The 22,156-nt window shown below is 34.8% G+C and overlaps 1 protein-coding gene across 16 annotated transcripts in view; it reads left to right on the plus strand.

Annotated features, from left to right (window-relative positions):
* Positions 1 to 22,156, plus strand: part of BNC2 (basonuclin 2) — a 443,558-nt gene that overhangs the window by 271,597 nt on the left and 149,805 nt on the right. For all 16 annotated transcript variants that reach the window (XM_041761505.1, XM_041761503.1, XM_041761506.1 and 13 more), the window contains one exon: positions 21,964 to 22,066. In XM_041761505.1, coding sequence (XP_041617439.1) covers positions 21,964 to 22,066 — 103 coding nt within the window. The remainder of the gene's footprint in view (positions 1 to 21,963; positions 22,067 to 22,156) is intronic.

The raw sequence follows: 22,156 nt of genomic DNA on the forward strand, positions 1-22,156 counted from the left end.
TCTTTTTAAAATTATTATTACTCGGGATCCCTGGGTGGCGCAGCGGTTTGGCGCAGGGCGCGATCCTGGAGACCCGGGATCGAATCCCACGTCGGGCTCCCGGTGCATGGAGCCTGCTTCTCCCTCTGCCTATGTCTCTGCCTCTCATTCTCTCTCTCTCTCTCTCTCTCTCTCTCTCTCTCTCTGTGTGTGATTATCATAAATAAATTTAAAAAATTAAAAAAAATATTATTACCCTTTAAAGTGAATCCCTTTAAAAACTATGCTTCTCCATTCTCTCAAACTTTTGTCCTCTGTACATTTCTTTATTCACTGTCCTAAAATACACATGCAAACTAGCTTATAAATAATTAGTTTTCTTATATAGGACTCCAAACTTGTTGCTCATTGAAGTAGGAGGCCCTTTCCTCCATTCTATGAATGGATCTGCTGAATGGCTGGTTTAAAAAAGATCATTCTTGAAAAGTTGGACTAACTCCTTATTACATTTCACCTGAGTATATCAGTGTGTACTCTGAATTGTAAAAATACTAATTTTCATGCTTCCAGTCTGCTTTGGCACTGTAATATGCTCCTATTTCATATTTTTAAAACTTCTCACTCTGGGTTCTTTCTCTGACAGTAAGAAAAACTTTAATTCAGTCCATCTTACATGTTAAGGGGAAAAATAGCACTTGTTATTCCATGGTAGTCATGGAACATAAATGGAGTTTTCAGAACTTTGAGGCAGTAAAACCTCGTGGTTTAGAGCCCAGATAGTGGACTAGATTTGTCAGGAGTTAGAATGTTGGGAAGGTTAGTTTTTTGTCTCTGTGCTTTGGTTTTCTTACCTATAAAATAGAGATAACAATAGTGTGGTGCTCTCTTAATTGCATAACTTTCAGGGTTACATGCGTTTTTCTTTGTGGAGTGTGTAGAACAGTGCTTGGTATATAGTAAGTGCATAAGAAGTAGAAGTTTTGGCCAATATTACTAGCAGACTCTCCAGACAGGATATGAAATATGCAAAGAAAATAACATATTCTTTAAAACACGATCTTTAAGTAGGATATTTCCTCTCTTCATTCTCTTTACTCATTTATGTCTAGTAAATTAGTACTTCTTGTATTGATAGAGCCTGTTCAGCTTGTCGAAGTCTTAAGTGTGCTGTTTTTAAAATAATGATTTGCTTTTGACATGTGTGAGGGGACATTTTATGAAGTCTATTTTGAAGGAGATGTGTCCATGAAGAAAATTTATTTCCTATGTTTATAATTCCCAAGAATGGGGGGATTTGTTTGCTGTAGTCCTTATTCATTTACCTAAAACAAACACATAAAAACAGACTGACACTCAGAAATATTTTTATCTTTTGTTTTACAAGGTCTATTTGTGTATTAATGTAAAATTCACGTAATGTAAAATTCACCACTTACAATGTACAATTCAATAGCTTTTGGTACAGTTACAACATTGTGCAGCTATTACACTGTCTTACAAAATCCTTCTAATTGAGAAGGACTTGTTATATTTTTAAAAAGTTTCATGAATTTTGCTTTGAATTCAAATGATGTAATTTAGCTTTTAAAAAATAAACGGTAGTTCAGTGTTTCTAAAATTACAGTGTTGGAGTATAATGAAAATTAACAGCATGGCTTCTTTTTTACATAATGTTTTTTCAAAAATTCTATGTATACTTGTTCTGAGAGAGAAAGACTGAGAAGTGTTTTAAAGTAGAGCCTAGATATCTGTTTATAATGTTATATTTCTGTTGAGTAAGCAAGAAAATTGTTAATGCCTACAAAATCATGAACTAATTTGAACAACATTTAAAAAACTTTTATCAACATCCAAATCAAATAAAACTTGAGACCTTTAATAGTATTTATATCAGATTTTATTTAGTATACAAATCAAAATTTTATTTACTAGAATATATGTACCTTTGTATCTTTTTATATTTGATTTGAGTAAGGAAAAAATTAGCAATTTATATGAAAACTTTAAACATTTTATAATCAGGATTCCATATGAGATGTTTTATAGGACATCTGATTTATTGGAGCTTGAGAGAAAAGTTTTTAAGAAAACCTAAACATAAGAATTTAAAAAGTATATCTCTCATGCTTTAAGAACTCAGCTGAGATTATGAACAGGAGCACTAACAAGAGATTTGAGGTATTGGCTTATGAAGCCCACTTACAATTAAAACATTACTGAAGAACCTCATTGTTATTGCCAGATGTCATAGTACTTCCATCTTCTTGGTTCTGTGCACACTGAAGTATCTTGAACAAAAAAAAAGAGTGTTCTGATTATTGGATATCTCTATTATAAAAATGTTTGAGATCTGCTTATTGCTGATGATGTTTATGTATACTTATGGATATTTTAATGTCTCAAAGTGATATTCTTCAACCAAACAATTTTGCACATGGACAAAAGTATGATTTTTAAAGTGGATTAGTTAGGACAGATCTGATTAGTAAATGCTTAACAAGTGTTTACATGGATAGTATTTAATAAACCTACATTTGTTTTTAAGTTCACATTTTAAAGAAAATGAAATTAATGTTAACAGATAGTAAGTTTTCTTGTATAATATTAGCATTCTGTCTGGTGCTATGAGTGGAAATAAATGTTACTTTTAACCCTGTCACAACCCATGCACCTGAATATAATACTGGATTAGAGCCCCAGCCTTGACTTTGTAACAGAAGTGTGAACATTCCTGTTTGCAGTGCTTGACTTCAACCTTTCCTGGACTAAGGAGTAGGATTGCTTCTGTCTCTTGGTTTAGTCAAATCTAGTACTAGTTTGACTACTCGAGTTATTAAGGATAACCATCAACAGCTTTTCAAAATGCAGAATGCTATTCCAGAACAATATTCCAGTAATGAATTTCTTGCTGTTGCTACTTCCCCAAAGTTTTAGTAGATGACCCATAGAATGCTCCTAATACATGCAATGAGACAGCTCCCTCTATTTCTGAAGTTCATCATTAGGTAGTATTGTATATCATGTTTTTATAGGGAATGAAGGAATAACGTAGAGGAAAGAAGGGGATGAAATGAAGATTGGGAAGCATTAAATGATAAAAATCCACCTTCCTGGATGTAGTTAATACAGAAATGTAAAAATGTTCCCATCTGTCTAAGCCATCATTTTCTGATGTAGTCCCTGGAGGAAGTGGCTGAAAAGTCATTTCCACCTAATGGGTTGTTAGGTTGCCTCTGTACAGTAAGTTGGTGGTTGCAGCCCACTTCCTCTAAGACAAAGGGCTGTGTCTCTAAAACCCCATCACAACTGACACTAATTGGCATTGCTGTCGGCCCGAGCTGTGAAAGCAGGCCTGCGTAGGCATACAGTGGGGGGCACTGACGGTGTGTGCGGCACCTAGGGGAGGACTTGTTCTCCATTTTGCTAGTGGGTACATATATTTTGCTTTTACTTTTCTGACCCCCAATCCTTCATTTATATCCTCTTCAGCATTGTTATTTGACTTGAGGAAAAATTTGTTGAAAGCCCCTTTGCTGAGGACTGTGTCACTGGAAGGTATCCACACCTTTTATAATGTTGGAGCTTCCAAATATTATCACTTACCTGTGAAAATCTCTATTAAGTAATTAAAATCATCAGTAGTAAATATAGTAAATAAATAGAAAACCTTTCACCTCACATTTTTATGCATCTAATAAACTAACATTTTGTTTTCTTTTTGTCTTAAATAAGAAGCCAGAAGAGGGCATATCAGTCTTTCAAAAATCAGTTTGGGAGCCATTTGGCCCAATTCACTTACAATTACTGTAAATTAGGAGATGAACTTGCTTTATATTCATGAGGGTCTGGAGCAGAGGATTTAGTTGCTGCAAGGGGTTTGAATGACAAAAAAAAAAAAAAAATACGTGAAAGCAGATTAGCACCCTGTCCTGAGAAATTTTTAAGTATGTCAAAACTTGATTGCCGTATATGGCTCCAGACTTTGATGATTATGTACAAGGGAGGGAACTGGGAAGGGAAGAGAGCTGCATTCCTGAGCAAAGATGTTGGAGGGGCACTTTCCTGTACATTACTTTTTAAAATGTGCAGATATTACCTGACTTCCATTTGTAGCAAAGTGAACTGCAGTCATTGCCAGTTGTAGGCAAACTCTTTACTTACTTAAATGCATATTGAAAAATTGGTGAGTGGTGGCAGAAGGGAGGTAGGGAATTACTAAGGGAATGGATTAGTCATATGAATCATTCATGTCTCTTCCCTGCATCCATTTAAAATGCAAACGGATAGCCATTTAGGCACCCAGACCCTGGCCCTTCCTAGCTTCCTCTTCCCCTCTCCATCAGTTTCAGGCTCAGGGGTACATAGTGGGATCTTGCTTCAACAGTTGGCTTGGACCACAGCTCCCTGTGAGAGGCTCTGCTTTCTAACATTGGAAAAACTCCTGAGGCCTTCATCAGGAAACTGCTTACTTCCTTCTCAGTAACCAGAGGGATATGAAACAAGTTTGGGGTTTCCCTTCATCCCTGAAGTCCTTCAAGCAGAGCATCTTCTTGCATTTATGTCCTTTATCTAGTACTCAGCATGTTTCCACGCCTCTTTCGGGCACCACACTAATATAAACTGTTGGAGGGCTGAGACTAGGGTGAGGCCACTGAGGTGCCCAGGGTGCAAAATTTTAGGAGCTGCTTCCCCTGGGGATAATACATGGCACTTAGTGCTAATTCATTAATTCTGGAGTGTGATACTGGCAACCTGTACTTCTGCAGAGTGCCATGGATGATTTTATATATTCCTGTTCTCTTTTACATTTAATAGCTAAGAACTTTGTTTTGCTTTGTTTTTTAAGGAAGTGGAAGCATTTGGCCAATAGCAAAAGAGGATGAGATCGTGCTAAGAAACTTTGTTTTCTCAGCACATTGATAAATCTCACCTTCATTGTAGACTCCCCTTGCTTTTATCTACAGTGTCTAAATAAAAGAAAAGATGCCCACAATGCTATTTTCTTAAAAAAAAAAAAAAGATTTTATTTATTTATTAATGAGAGATGCAGAGAAAGAGGCAGAGAAGCATGCTCCATGCAGGGAGCCCGATGTGGGACTCAATCCCGGGACTCCAGGATCACGCCTTGCAGGCACTAAACCGCTGAGCCACCCAGGGATGCCCCCACAATGCTATTTTCTGTGATTCCAAATGAAATCAAGTAGTTTCACATTGGAAGCATTATTTGCACATGTTTTACATTTCTTACCCCTGTCCTCTTTATATGTTTTGTTTTCTCAGACATAAAGGTAGCATACCTGACATCTATGTGTAGAATCTTAAGTTATTAACTTTGGTAAAATAGCCTCCACACAAACAGGCTTTAGTAGTTGATATAACACGACCACTTTATTACTACCTTATTTTCCTCCTCATCATTAACATTTTGAAATAAAGCAGATTAATTTTGGGGGAAGAAATCTGTATATCAATGAATTAACACATAGAATCAAAGGTATTTTACATGGAAGTAAATATTGAAAATGATTTTTTGGCAATTAGAATGTGACTAGATAAGCATTATATAGTTTAAAATTTGTTAATATCTGATGAAGAGGTAAAAAGCTGAATGTATCTGTAGACTAGTAGTCTAAAGGAAAATAGTACTGTACAAGTATGTACCCACTTAAAATTCTATCACTCTTACTTTACTGATATCCAAGGCATACCATCTGGCAGCTATGCTTTGGTGTTAACTTGAACACAGGTATTGTATTTTACAATTAAAATAATAGCCTCACATTTTACTGGATATGACCAAACATAAAATATTAAAACATGTTCACTGCCAGCTCTATAGTTATTCAGATAATGTTTCAGTTAAATCATATTGAATTGTGCTTTCCTGATCTATTTATGGTTCACCCAAGTGAAACATACTAATGTCCAAATAGTGTAGGAAATAGTTATCTTACAATACTGTGAGGAACTTTGTAGAAGTATAGTTTGTGCTCTGTTTTGTGTGTGTGTGTGTGTGCCACTGATGTCCAGTTTCATGAAGAGCAGTGTCTGTGTCTGGTCATCTACTTACAGTCTCTCTGGAATTAATTCAAAACACATAATGTAGGCGAGGCATAGATTTCTGATATATCAGGGTTCTGAATATGAGTGTGTGATGAATGCAGTAAAAGTTTGTCGGTTGCTACTATCTTGCTTTGTCATTCTTGGTAGACCACCAAAGCTAGTTTGTATGTATTTGATCATCCAATCATCCAATAATGTATTGATCTGCCTGATAGTAATTGTATTGAAGAGATGGGGACACCACAACATCTAGAAATACCTTCTGAATCATTAAAGAAAAGTTGAAATGTATGAAAGTGTTAAACATCTTAATATATTAACCTCTTTTTCATGTATTACTTACCTTCCAACCAGTATTCTGTAATACTCTTGTCATTTCATTCCTTTCCAGGCAAGAAAGCAGACTGAGAAGATTTCATCAGTCTGTGCAGGGGATTCAGATTGACTCTCTCAACCTACTCTTTACCTTTACTGAAAGACAAATTGAGGGAGCCATTCATTTGGAGAAGATGTTAGAAGGGTGTGCGTGTTTGGCATTGAAGGGCTGTTGTATGTAGGCTTTGGCTCAAAGGTGTCACGGTGCCTTGCAGCAAGGAAATCAGAATTTTGAATTTGTACTTCTTACTGACCCTCAGAAGATTGTAAATGACTGTAGCACAAGTTAGGATTTAACCCTTCAAATCATTTGAATATGGTTGACATTAAACTCCTATCCCTGATCACTTTGCATTCAAAATTTAGTTAGGAGACAGCAGATGGCATATTTGTGAACTTAAAAGTTCTAACCTTGTCTTTGGAGTAATAGATTTAGCAAATGAAACAAATGCTTTGTCTTTGACAGACCCACATACATTTTAAATGTGTTACTCTTTAATGTTCACTTGTGTTTATATAATGTGAATGGATTCTTCAGAGGCTGAAGTTTTCCATGTAGCCATCCTTGGGGTATACTCCTGTTAATTTATTCATATTAAAGCCACAACTTGATATTTTTAGTAACATTTGGATCTAAGAAGAACAGGGGCAGCTGCAAAAAAACTGACTTTAAGGAAAGAACATAGAAAAAAATTTTGGTGCTTGGCTTTTTAAAGAATGGGGAGTGTGTCATTTCATTGTTAGATAGAAGCAGTAGGTATTGTCCAAGGATATATACATTGACTGTGACAGAGCTAGTGCCTGGCTCATGAACTGTGATGAGACTGGTTTTCATTTTTTGGTTTTGGGTACACCGTCTGTGTGTCTGGCTGTGTCTTTGTGTAAGTTGACTTTGGGACCAGGAAGATAGTAATGACAGAGAAGAAAGTATTTTCTCTAATGATAGAGAGACCTAAAGTTAGAATGTTACAAATATTGCCTAGAAGATGAGTTAGGTATGTATCCTCAAAATAAGATACTTTTTTCTAGGATATCTAAACTGTTCCTTACCTTTAATGGTTACTGGAGTCTACCACAGCCAAGCTGATTGAGACCGTTTACCTCTTGTCACTCTTATCTGAATTTGGATGACCAAGAAATGATTTCTGTACAGCAACTTGCATATTTTGGTAGCGCATCCTATATGTTTTATGTATTATGTAAATTTTATAGTGTCTTCTTCTTTTTATAGTGTCTATTTTCAGGTGGATATCCCTGGAATTTGTAGATGTTATTCAGCCACTGACATTTTAGCAACTTCATTTATTCATTTATTTATTTTGAAATTCACAAAATATTACACATTATGTCTACCCAAAAGCTTTCTCTGCTTATGTTTTTCCTAGTATGCTAATGCTTAGAAACATGATTTTAATGTAAATTATGTATTGATAGCCTCTTAGCATTTTATCCAATTTCAATTTCTTAGAAAGTTATGCAATAAAAAATTTGACAGATAAATGTAAAGTGTCTAGCAAGTGATGTGAATAGTAACAGATTTTACTCCATTTCTGTCAGCTTTCTGTGCTACTATTATTAATATTAGAGTATATGGTTCATGTTCTCTGCAGGTATGTACAAGGGTCTTTTTTGTCAAGGGGTTATATCTGCCTATACTGAGAGACAAATTACTGGTTTGGAATCCTTAATTATTTAATAAAGAGATTCTATGAGGTCTCAAAATATAGATTTAAATCCCCAAAACTAGAGGGGACAAAAAATAGGAAAATCAGACAGATGAAAGAATATCATCTTTATGTGAGAGATGAATTATGATATTCAAAATCACATCTAGCTTTGTAAAAAAAAGGGAGGAGATTTATTCTATACACCAAGATTATAGAGAAAATGACATGAAAGCACATGCTGATAAAGCTGGTGCCTTCTGGTGTATAAAGCAAATATCTAAATATATGTCTGTTTGTGTCCATACACAGAGTTAAAGGACAGTTTTCCATGAAATAATGCATTCCTTTAGAATTGCTGTAGATTTTCATAATTTTTAAAGCATTCCTATTGTAACCTACATCAAAAGGGCAGCCAGGGTTTTTGTGTCTGACTATACATATGCATTATAAAAAAGTGAGTCTACTGTAATTACCAGTTTGCAGAGCGAATTCCTGCAGGGTTTGTACTCTCCCCATTAGTAAAAGAGATAAGTTGAAATGTATTAAAATTTCACTGTACAACTGGGAGTTTTTGTTCACAGTAAATGTGTTAATGTTTCTTCATTGCTTGACTGTTTGTGTTTAAATTTAGGCAGCATGCCCAACAGGGACAAAATTATAGGATAAAGCTATGTATAAAAGAAAATCCTTCTGAGAGCACCAATAAGGCTCTTTTTAAAAATAAGCAGTTACATATAATAGTACATGGTCGTAGCCACAGAGAAAAGTTTTATCTGTCTATTTCAGAATTATTGGAATTTTTCTTTCTCTTGTGTAAAAGTTAAGAGGACTGAGTTTATGTCAATAGCTAATACACTTCGTTGTAAAAGCATTTATTATTTTATTCAGCATTACTCCTGTAAAAAGAAAAGAGGAAAGATTGCTTCTTGTTGTCCTTTTGATGAAGAGAAGCTAATAGCATTTTGAGAGAGAAGTGATAGATCACATTTTCTTCCCTAGGAAAGGAATTCTTTCTTGTTAAGAATTCTGATTACAGCCTGTTATATTTTTGGAGCATTTTTCTCTGCTTTTCTTCGTTGCCATGAACTTAGTAAATACATTTATTCACATAGATAGGCTTACATTAAAAAAATTAATCTGCAACCACTATCACCTAGTGTGAATACATAATGAAATTCACCAATACAGGATAAGACTAGTATTTCTCTGTAGTCTAGAGTGGGCAGGAATTGAAGTTATCTGTAAACACCAGCTATATATGCTTTAGCCAACTCCCTCCTCTCTCTCTTAAAATGGAAAAAATATTGTAGTTCCTACTGTTTGTCTTTTGTAGTTTTTATTTTTTTTTTTGCCTACTTTCCCACATATGAAGATGAAGGAATTTGCCAGTATCCATATGCCATCTCAAATGTCTCCACAAGCCCCACACTACAGACTCCCAATACAAACTGTATAAAGAAGCAAAAATAAAATATAAAATTTCATCCTTAAATGTTGCTATCCTAGAAGCAATGTTTTGTAATTAGTGATAACATATGCAGGCAGATGGAGATATATTGTGTGTGGGTGGAGGATACATGCATAGGTGTATGCTTTCATTTGTTTTGATCCATACATTCAGGTACCCTTAGGAAAATGTGAAAAGCCCATGAAAATTTCCTGTTGTATATTAGCTTTCCATAATAAAATGTATTTTCCCCTTAAAATAGGTTGGATCACCAGAGAGAGAGATGTGTTTAATTCTTCCTCCTCTGCACTGTTCTTTAAAAAGTAAATTTTTAACTGATAGACCTTGAAGTCCTTTAGAGCTATTACTTTCTTTTGGCTAATTTGTAGAAAGGCACCATATGAAAATTGGATTTTTGATCTGATGGAGTGATTTTTGAGTTCTTATGAACCATTTATAGTCTATCAAGTAAATCCTTCTTAGTTCACGGATTATTGACCCAATGGACCATATTAGCTGCTTCGAAGCTGTTATAGGCCATTATGTTGATTCAGCTGACACACATGTGAACCCAGTCCACATGCCCAAGATGACATTAACATTGTTCTGGAAGACTCCCTTTTTTTTTCCCACAAGGCTTTCTATTTATTTTTTAATTTTCAAGAGTTAGCTCAGAGTTTCTGACAATCATTGCATAGGTTTCTCTGTTTGCTCAGTGAAGTTGAAGCATTTGTTAGCTGCTAGATGGTCTGTTTTTTGCTGTCTTTCCCTATAAGGATATGTCTCTCTTTGTCTTTTAACCAACTAATCCTTACAAGAAAAAAGAGAATAATGTTTTTTCAATACTCTGGGGCACATTTTACCCTCAGATACTTACAGATTCCATAGAAATTTGTGAGATTTCTCTGAGCATCTGAATGTAGCCCTTTGAATTTGAGAAAACCACCTTTTAGAAGAAATGATAACATTGTATTTGTGTTTTTAAAAAATGTATTACCTAAGAGGTTTCACTTGGAAAATTCTGGTGACTCTAGCCAGTGGTAAAATCATGATGTGCCTTTAGTGATTTATATGAGGCTCTAATGAAGCCAGTCCAGGTCTCAGCACGGACCCCTGGGGAATCTATGACCTAACATAAATAACGTATAAGAGGGCATGTAGACTGTTCATCATATCATTATTATTATTTGTAATAGGTATGATTCCTGAGGTGATATCTGCTCTTGGGCAAAGAAACAGTCTTTCATAATCAGACATAATTATGATGTAAGTTATATATACACAATGGAAAGTATTAAAATGTTTGTTGAGATACGCTACTTACTAATGGGCAGTCCCAAGACAAATAGAAATAAGGTGATATAAAATGAACCAGATGTTCTTAGGGATACCTTGTGTCCCTTTTTTCAGATTTTGGCCTTTCTTATAACTATTTAAAGACTCTATGGAAAACTGTTCGGAGTTGCTTTCTTGGTCTAAAATGTACCACTTTGTGGCAGATCCTATTATAAATTAACTGCTTACTTTGCAGTTTACCTCCCCTTTTCACAGTGCTTAAACCTTTACCCACACCTCTCCCTTTGAGTGTGGTTTTGTCCACATCTCTTATTTGATTTTAAACTCCTATTGGAACTTAAAAAAAAAAAAAAAGTATCTGAGGAAATCTCTCTGTGGAGGGAGGGTCCAAGGGGGATTATTTAGCTTCTCGCCTTTCATATACAGGCAGAGTGGAAGGAGCCCTGGATTACTAGCTGTGGCCATTTAAGGACATCTCAGAGCCTCATTTTCTGCTGTTTGAAAAATCTCTAATTTGAGGGATTTTGATGATTAAATATGAGAATGTATTTGAAGTATTATGCAAGCTTCATAGCACTGAACAAATGTGGATATTATTAGTCTCACAAAGGCTGCCTCTTTGGCCTGGGTAATCAGAGTTGTCATCTGAAACGATACATCCTAAAATGCAACAACTTGTCTCCCTAGTTGCTTCACTGGGATAAATTCTTTTCACAAGCCTAGAGAAGTAAATTTAGTTAAAAGGTCATCCACCTTATGTTCTTGCTTGGTAAATGGATTGATTACGGTGCTCTGGCATTTGAAATAATATGGCTAGCTCCTTTTGTAAAGAATCAAGATATAGAGGTACCCCTTCCTTAAAGGAGTACCCCATGCTGTCTGGGAAGGAGAGGCTTCGAGTTAGGACTATGTCTTACATTTGGGCGCAACTTGGGACAAGTCTTGGGTTATTCTTGCACCTCTCTGCTTGGTCACCAATATATGAGATCATCGTGCAAATCATTTTTCCCAGGATTGAAGCTGTTCCTGAAATAACAGAACTTAAGGCTTTATCTTGTCTTTTTTCTTGCCTAATGAAGAGTATTTTTTTGTGAAGTGCTTAAAGGTTTATAAATCTTCTTGCATCTCATTATAAATCCCTTCCTTATTAATGTCTTCCCTATCATATTATATTAGTAATTGTTTTCATGAATGCCACAGAGAAATGTAATCACATTACCACCTTTCAAATTGCATTAGTGAAAATGAATAAAATATATATCAATGGAATACAAAATTGCTGATTCAACATTAAGGTGAAATTAGATGAGTATTACTTAGCATTCATATGATATCAGAGGTTCTTTGGCTCCTTATATAAAGTTATGTATTCTGGTAAATGTAGACCGAGTTTAGTTAAAATGGCTTATTTTGTATGATGAGCTAACCCCTTATTTTCAGTTAGATGATAGGTATGTTCACTAAAAAGAGTATTTCCTTTCTAATTATCATAGCTGCCTGTGTGAGTAGTCTTTAAAATTTGTAAGCATACAGGCAATAAATGGAATATCTTAATTGTTAACTGGTAGGTAGGAAAATAAAATGTTTCTGCCGAAATTGAAATGCCTTTTCATTTCCTGTTTCTCTAATATTACTAATTGCCTAACAAAATAGCTTGTATTACCATAGGCCTAATTTAATTGGGGGAAAAAAAACATAACACATCCACTCCAAAGCCTGCATATGCTTTGATGCCATAGAAGCATGGGTATTTTCCTTATATAATTGGCTATATCCCGCTGTTGATTTTTTCTCTGAACTCCTAAATTATTTAAATGGGGTCTTCCTCGTGTAGATTGATAGTAGGTTGTGGTCATAAGGTAATGACTACAGATGCTCGTTGGACCCATGTCTGTGAAAATTCATATGCCTGTGTATATGTCTCTTTCCCCCTGTTTGTGTTTATATATTCACACATAGTCATAGAAACATTCACATTCATGTATAAACATTTACTCAGAAGCTTATGGTCTTCCTTCTTTGCTGTCTCCTGCTAAACCAAATTTGTTTTCTGACTTTTGCAGAAGTAACTTTTTCATTGCGGTAAATTGAGGAATGCTTTTCCTAGTATACATAACAGAATTCATCATTGTCAATTTTTAAAAAAGATTTTATTTGAGAAACAGGGAGCATGAGCAGGGTGGGGGGGGACAGAGGGATAAGCTGACTCCCTGCTGAGTATGGAGCCCAACATGGAACTTGATCCCAGAACCCTGAGATCATGACCTCAGCCAAAGGCATATGCTCAACCAGCTGAGCCAACCCAGCATCACTGTCAATTTTTAACAAATTCTCTTAGTTGTTCTAGTACCTTGATTTTCATATGCCGAGCATAACTAAGAGCCACCCTCCTGCCAATTTCATTGAATAATGTCTTAGATTTCCCTGATGGAAAAATAGCAGTGACTTAGAAAATAATTGCCAATTTTAGATGGATATATTAGGTTTTAATATTTTCAAAGTACAGAGGGTTTTCAAATTTAAGCAGCAGGGAAATGTTTTTGTTTGCCTTCTGTTTATTCACTTATTTAGCATTTGCCTATTGGAGAGCAACTAGGTTAAAGAAGGCTATTAGTCGATGTTCTGTATCCTGGGGGAATGCTGTCTTATGAGTTAAATAATTTAAGCCACCAGTAGAAACCAGGTGATGCAGCTAGTTTTGTCCCTTCCCTCTTTTAAACAGCTGTATTGAGATAGAGTTCATACACCATATATTCTGTCATTTGCAGTGTACAATTCAATAGATTTAGTATATTCACAGTTGTGTGCAACCATCATCATAGTCATTTTTGGAACATTTTCATCATCTCAAAAAGAAATCCTTTAGCTACCCCTGAAAGCCCTAAGTAATCACTAACTACTTTCTGTCTTTATGGATTTTTATGTGCAGTACATTTCATATGAACAGAATCCTATATATATGGTCTTTTGTGACTATTTTTTTTTTTACTTCACAGAATGTTTTCAGAGTTCATCCATGTTATACTATATATCAATAGTTCATTCTTTTTTATGGCCAAATAATATTCCATCATATGGAATATGCCATATTTTTTATCCATTCACCAGCTGATGGAGGTATCATAGCTTTTAGGAGAAACTCTAAGGTTTAAAATCTCTGGATTGTAACAGTAAATGGTATTGAAAGGCCACTTTTCCTCAGTGAATCTTTTCCCATTACGGTGAAAGTGTTTATGGTGAATATATATCTTTTGATCAATAACTTTATATTCTCATGGTGTTTTGTTGAAATTTGGCCATCTTTGAATTGTCCAGCTCTTCATCTTGACCTTGTTTATTATATCAGTGGCATCTGGCCCTTGCAGTGAGTCTGGCCTTACCATGATGTGTTTTCAAATCCTCTGATTCAGTCACAAAATCTAATTATCGAAGACACTGAGAAATTTCAAAAGCCCTGGGTACAACAAAATGATCATTTGATCAAGTTGCTATTTCTTCATATGACATTAAAAACATTTAGACAAATTTAAAGGAACCTTTTATTGAAGAGTTAATTTTTCATTTTTCTTTTTTTTAAGATTTTATTTATTCATTAAAGACACACAGAGAGAGGCAGAGACATAGGCAGAGGGAGAAGCAGGCTCCTTGTGGGGAGCCCGATATGGGACTTGATTCCAGGACCTCAGAATCACAACCTGAGCCAAAGGCAGATGCTCAACCACTGATCCACCCAGGTGTCACAGGGTTAATGAATTTTTCAGTTTTAAGTTTATCTTACCACCAAATAAGATACATACTTTTGCTATAATTTCCCGTTGTGAATTTTAGATTTTGTTAAGCAGGCAGAATAATTTCACTGCTTCTCATTTACTGTAATTATTATTATTTTATGAGTAGTGGCATTTACATGCAGTTTAACATTCTGTGGACCTTTAACTTTTATAGTACTTTATAATTACTGATAATTACTTTTTGTAAATTCTGTGAACATTGCCCATTGAAACTCAGATTTGTATTTTTTTGCATAAACACTGAAAACATACCCACCTTGTTACATCTATAGATTTATATTAATGGTTTCATAGTTAGGGGCACCTGGGTGGCTCAGTTGGTTAAGTGACCTTCAGCTCAGGTCATGTCATGATCCTGAGGTGGTGGGATCAAGCCCTGTGTCAGGCTTCCTGCTCAGTTTCTCCCTCTCCCTCTGTTCTCTCTAAAATACTTTTGCTTACTCTCTTAAATAAATAAAATCTTAAAAATAATCATCTGAGAGTTAGATAAGACCTTTAGGTTGTTATAAAACTTCTTTGTAGGATATTTAAAGCCATGGATCTTTTGGTCAGTTTTCTATGTCCAACTCATGCCATCTTGTCTTATTTCGATACCTGAGTACAAAACCCTGTAGCACAAGAGAGGGATATATACCTTTGCTTTTATCATGTATGAATTTTATCCTCAAGTAAAAGTAAATTCTTGTGCTTTTGTCTATTTAGTTCATGTTGGCTCAGAAGCTGTCCACCATTAAAAAAAACTTGAGTTTTCTTTGCTCGTACTGCATTGTATGTTGGCCAAATTTAGGATATTGAGGAGTTCTGCAAAAGCGATGTCATATAGATTTTCCAAGCCTTAGTTAACACTCACAGTACTTCTTTTGGAAGTTGTTTCTTTTCCATTAGCTTTATGTATCCTCCATGGGAAAATGGGAAGGAAAAAACTAACCTGAAATTTACTTAGGGAGCTATTTCCTGACATAATCATGTTACCATCACTTAAATTCTTTAGAATCTCTGTGACAGTGCTTTAGAAGTACTGTCTTAGGTTTTTTTATACTAGATGTAAAAATGTGTGGAAGTCTCATTAAATTCTGTGTGTCTCTTTGGCATTCTCTTCATCTATAATGCTTGATAACTGTTACTTTGTAATTACTGCAGTGTAATCCATGTTAGTACTGGAATACTTCACTTCCAGGTTCATGAATAGATAATATTCTATTTCAGATTTTTGTTTTTTATTTTTCAAGGCCAGAGTCTTTCAAGAATGATTTTCCTACCCAATAAAATGGTTCATTTGATTTCTGATACAATGTATACCTTTCCTTCTTGGGCTTGTGTACGTGTTCAGAGATGAATAACGTATGTAGTGATGACTTAATAAGAATTCATTATAGCATAGACTATTTTGTATCCTCATGGAGGGTTGGCCAATTTTACATATTTATGATACCTACCTGTGACTTTCAAAGTAGAAAATTCAATTTATTAAATTTGTTCTTGGTAAAAATAAAAAAGGAGAGCCTTGTCACTTATAACTATCATAGCCAATTAATTTATATACCTAGATTCGACCACCTGTTTACAGTAGAAAATAACAGGACAGAAAATAATGCTATATCAGTGATCAGTTTTTTCCATAATTCAGTTGTAATGTAGATCAGGTATATATCTATTAAACAGTTGTAATGCAGATCAAGTGTAGATCTATTAAACATTTAAAAATGATTCAAATACACTGTTATAAATCTTGATATCCTCCCCAAAAATGAACGAGGAAAAAGCAATTTAAGAGTTTTCATTATATTTGGGAGATTTAGCCAGGGTTAAAAAAAACACTTGAAGGGAATGCTTGGCAAAGTTTTTCTAATGGCAAGGCAAAACCTAGAATTTAAATTTTTCATTTTTTGTTTCCTTTTTATGATTACTCCTTCAGAATATATGTTTTATGTTTCTAATTGCCCCATGGCCTTATTTTTGCCTTTTGTTACTTTGTATTAATATGTAACTTGTATAAGTGTTCCCAGACAAGAAACAGCTAATAGATTTATTAATGAGGCTTGTTTATAGTTCTTTTGTGAGGTACACTAAATATTAGCTGAAGCATCAATCGTGTTTTCCTGGCAAATATCATTTAGTGAGAAGATTGATGTTTAGTTCACATATACTTGCAGAGTTCAAGCCAGCTATGACTATAATAAAGCTAAAGAGACTTCAGTTTTAGTGATAACAGAATCTTATTTGAATAGGGCTTTGGAACTCTTCCAGAATACTTTCAAATGCACCCTTATTTAATATTCAGATATAAAAGTGTTACTGACAAACCCTTGATTAAATATTTCATTCTTGATTGGTATACTTTATTTTAGGTCTACTTTTGAATGTCAATATTTATATTTTACTGGTTTAATTGTATGTTTTCTTCCTTTCTCTATAGAGAATGGAAATAAACTGATTAATAATTAGGAAATCCATCCTATCATTTAAGAGCCATGTAATATCCGTATAAACATTTCTGAACCCTAATATTAAAAACAAATGCTGATCCTTGTCATGCCTACCTTAGAAGATTATGGTATGAATAATATGGCATCATGTATGTCAAAGTGTTCTTTTAATTCATTTAGACTAAATATACAATATTTTATAAAATGTTGGGAATATGGGGAAACTTTCTTGGGTCATAAAAAGTTTCCATGTATTGAGCTTTTACTATTACTAGGCACAGTGCTATGTGCTTTTTAGTCATTATTTCATTTAAGTCTTTTGACCCTCTTGTGATGTCATTGCTACTACTACTTGCTACTTGCTACTACTACTTTAGAGATAAAGAAAGAGGTTCAATGGATCATGTACTTCTTCAAGTGTCTTGAGTATTTGCCAGTATACATTGTAAGCTCAATAAAGGTGTTGCCCTGCCTTCATGGAGCTTAAATTCTAGAGGGAAAGACAGGCATTAATCAAATAATCACACAGATATATAAATACATTTATATGTAGATTACATATTTACAATGATGATAAGTGCTATGACAGAAAGATCCCTTGTGAAACAGGAAACTAATGGGGAACTTGACTAGGATGTGAGGGCAGCTGCCCTGGGGAATGAAAGTAATATTTGAGTTGAAATCGGAAAGATGAGTGTGAGTTAACAGGGCGCAGTAGAGATTGAATGGTGACTGTAAATGGAATTATAACTAGAGATTCTCCATCAGTCAAATGGAGAGTTTACACAGACCTGGGTTTGATTCCTGTGACTTTACTAGTTCGGTATCTTAAGGCAGGGCACTGAATTATCTCCACCTCATTTTCTTCATATGTGAAATAAAGGTAATAATAGTACTAACCTCATGGTATTTTCTGACAAGAGAGCTAATGTTTATAAAATATTTAACATAGTAAATGGAAAATGGCAAATATCCAGTAAATCTAGCTATTATTAATGATAATGGATAATAGGTTACTGTTATAAATTATAAAATCCTACCTTTGAAAGAAGAAAAGACAGAGGAATAAAAAGGGAGAGATGGTGCTTCTCTAGCCCGTTTGAGGGCTTCCTTCTGTTCTTAAGGTCTTTTCTCTATGCCCACCGCCCACAAACTCTATCAAGTCCCTAAGTGCAGGGACCCTGCCATCCATTTCCTGCCACTTAACACAGTATTTGGCTCCCAAATGATGGTTTTTGTGTAGTGATAATATTTGAAGCTGTAGGAGGGGATAAAATTGCCAAATTAAAAAATGAGAGCCTGGCGTGGGAAACACCTGTATTTATTTACAGTGGAGAGAGAGTGAGAAGTCATTGCCAGAAAAACTAGGATAGCTGGTCTCTACAGCTGAGAAATGAAGGAGAGAGTGCCATACGCTGCACCCAGGTCTGAGAAGACCAGGAGACAAGAAAAAGGGACCAACATTATTGAAAACATTGCTTCTGGAAAAAGTTTCAGTAAAGTGTGGGGTAGAATCCAGATTGCAAAATTAAAATGTAGGTGGTGGTGCCGAAGTGGAAGAAATAGGTGTTGGGTGTATGGATTTTTCTTTCAAGAAATCCATGGTAAAGGTAAGCGGGAGTAATAATTACTTTTAATAAGTTGCGGGTTTTAAAAAAGTCATTATTGTCATTGTTCTGGGGGATTTGGCAGTGCTGATAATATAAGAATTGAAGAAAGAGTTACAGAGCACTCTTAATGAGGCATGGTGGGGTTAATAATCCGAAATAGCTAGACCTGTATGAGAATCCCTGCATGTATATGTGGGAACAGTCTGACTACACTGCTCCTTTCCTGGTATCTTCTTTCTGCCACTTACTCATCATCTCTGGATTTTCAGCAGTTGAGAGTGCCCTGCAGTGAGTGGGAGGAACTTTTAGGTTAGCTGAATGAAGGAAGAAGTAATGTGCTTACAAAAAAATGAGTTTATCCATTTCTACTCTTCCCAGCTGTCTCCTTGTAAAGCATGTACATTTTTGAGGTTTAACTGCCTTTGATAATTTTATGATAATTTATTTTCTTTAAGTGTGGGTGAGTTGGCAAGTGATCACATTGGTTCTGTTTTGTTGTGGATAAATAGTATGTCAGAGTTTTATGCTGTTTCAAAAATGTTATTTAGAATAAAACTTCCTTTGAAGCCACAATAGTCTCTTACTCAAAATATTTATTTAGACCATATTGTTTAAATATATATAATTCCCTTAAGGAACAATTGTAGTCTATAAAAATCTGATTTTAAAACAAATAGACCTTCTGGAATTCATAGGAATACAAAATGGATATTCCAGCGTTTAAGTGTTTATATACAAAAGGAGTTGAGGTGTTCCAAGGTTTATGTGTTTAGGTACAAAAAGAATAGAATTCATAAAAAAGGATAATGATCTGAAAAGTTTAATTCCCAAATGTGCCAGATGTATAAAGTTATTTAGGTAGAGAAAAATATTTAAATCATAAGGTAGTTCCAAGTAAATGAGTGAATGAGTCAGCCAGTGAATAAAGACTTATACATAAAAATAAAGCAAATCTACAGTTTTTTTATTCTGTTCTGAATATAGCTCTAATTAAAATTGAGAAAAGTGTGCTTTAAACACAATGTAAAATTAGGCTACTTTTGTAAAATAATTTAGTGTTATCAAATTAACGACTTAAAGTATATATGTCTTTTGTGCTGGAGTTAACTTATAGTCTTTGAGAAATCATCTCTTTTTTTGGGAATTTTAAAATTTTGGTAAAGAGGTGATTTTTTTTGTAATTATGAAAGCTTGTATTATTGCAGTTCAGATTACATGAATATTTTAATGTCACCATGGTTGCCATATCTGAATTTATTATTAGTTTGTTAGTTTGTAAAGTATCTTGTTTTTAGTAGAAACACTGCCCGCTAAACTGTTTGGTTTGGGTTTGGTTTGGTTTGGTTTTAACCATATCACAATTAAATTTTGCGTTCATTAACTAATGCACATGAATTTAAATCAACTTTTTCTAACTTGTTATATTCTGATATATTGCTCGGTCAGTAAACTGTTGAAGTGGAAATAAGAAATTTTGGAAGAAGTATGTCCCACTATAACCTACAAATCCTTATAATATTCTTGCTTAGTCAGCATTTGCTTCCTTTGGTGTCCCTATTTCTTACTACTAATTCTTCTAATCACCAATACATTCAGCAAAGTTTTACATTCTAGTTATATGTAGCTGGACTGTTGACATTGGAAGACAGACCCTGAAATATCAGGCAGATTAGACAATTGCATGTTTCCCTAGTGGTAATGGAGCAGCGAATTAAGGTGGAAGTGAACTAAGAAAGGAGTCTTACAGTGAGGACTCTCATTGCAAACTGAGACCTATGGATTTATAGCAAAAAGAGAAATACCTCAAACTTGCTGGACCCAAAGCATGGGGAACAGTAAAACCCCGTCAGTCTTACTCTCTGTAAGTGGAATTGGGCCCAACTCTGTTAGCAATATCTAAAATATTATTACAAGTGAGACAGTTTATATAAGGAATCCATTTGGTTCCAGGAATGTGAGCATCTGGAAGCTACGTAAGTGAGCATGGCTTTCAGTCCTGGAGCTGCAGTTTCAGGTGGTTCCATTCCTCTCTTCTAACAACCCCCACCCCAAATCAGTAAGCATTGATGGCATCTAAAACTGTAGAGAGATCTTTTCCTGGCAGTTCAGGTAGTTACAGTAGACTGTTAATCTGTGAATGATCGCACTGAATCCCTTCTGTCTTCAGCATTTCCATGCAAATTAGAACTAAATGTATGAGATAAATTTATTAACTGCAGTCTAGGAGCATAGGTCAGCTTTAGCAAGTTTTAAGCATTGGTTTTTATCCATAAAAAGTTACACTTCATTTATGCTAATTTTCCATGGATTCACTTTATAATATAAACTGGTGAGATGATTTTTTTAAAGTACTTGTAAAGAAATGAAAGATTTTTGAGTATGTTTTTCAGTTTTCTAAGATAGAGTTGGATTGTTACAGATATAAGATGTTTACATAAATGGCTTTTCCTATTTTAATGTAAAAACAAATTTAAGCTTATTTTCTTATGTTACTGTTAAAGTAGAAAAAAAGGGGGCACCTGGGTGGCTCAGTGGGTTAAGCCTCTGACTCTTGATGTCAGCTCAAGTGTTGATCTCAGGGTCATGAGCTCAAGCCCCACTTTGGGCTCCACACTGGGCGTAGAGCCTACTTTAAAAAAATGAAGTAAAAGGAAGGTTGTTGTGTATTTTTTCAAAACAGGAATGAAAATGAAAATTATCTATCAAAAGGGGAAAAACAAGGAATTGGGAAGTAGATAAATACTACCAGAACTATGCTAGATTATTATTGGGCTAACAGGGATGTCTTTCAAAGTGTACCTGAAAGATTAACAAAGCATTTAAGTGAAACTTAGCAGAAGAAAAGCAATATTCTAATAATTATATTTGCATGTCATGTTTTACTTTCACTAACATTTCACCTGAGCATTATTGTATTAGAGTATATTTTTCTGCATTATTGCCAAGTGGATAAACTTAAATGGGAATATATAGTAGTGTCAGTATTTTTTTCTGTTTGGAATCCCTAGCATTACAAATCAAGTGTCTTGTGGAATATGTAATCCTTTATTCTTTTTCTGCGTGTTCTATGTTTCTAATTTAAAGGTTAAATATGAACGACATGAAACATTCTGTTAGTGAATGAGCTTTGTTTTCTTACATTTTTCTGAAAGAGATTTTGATGGTATCCAAATTTATCTTTAAAACTCTTCAGGCCCCTACCAACATAAAGCCTTTAAAAATGGAAGTGGAGGTTATTTATTAAAACGGTGAGGAAACACAGTACCTTTGAACAAATGCTGATCCTTTTTTTCCTCCTTTATTTTTCAGGCCATCCGTTGCACACTGGTAAACTGCACGTGTGAATGTTTTCAGCCGGGGAAGATTAACCTGAGGACTTGTGATCAGTGTAAACATGGCTGGGTGGCACATGGTGAGGAAAATCTGGACTTTTCTTCCTGTTCTCATTAGGTTCAGGTGAATGTACGTATTTTTTCAGAGCAGTTGTTGCCCGGAAAAGAGA

The sequence above is a fragment of the Vulpes lagopus genome, chromosome 7, assembly GCF_018345385.1.
Source record: "Vulpes lagopus strain Blue_001 chromosome 7, ASM1834538v1, whole genome shotgun sequence".
NCBI classification, from domain to species: domain Eukaryota; kingdom Metazoa; phylum Chordata; class Mammalia; order Carnivora; family Canidae; genus Vulpes; species Vulpes lagopus.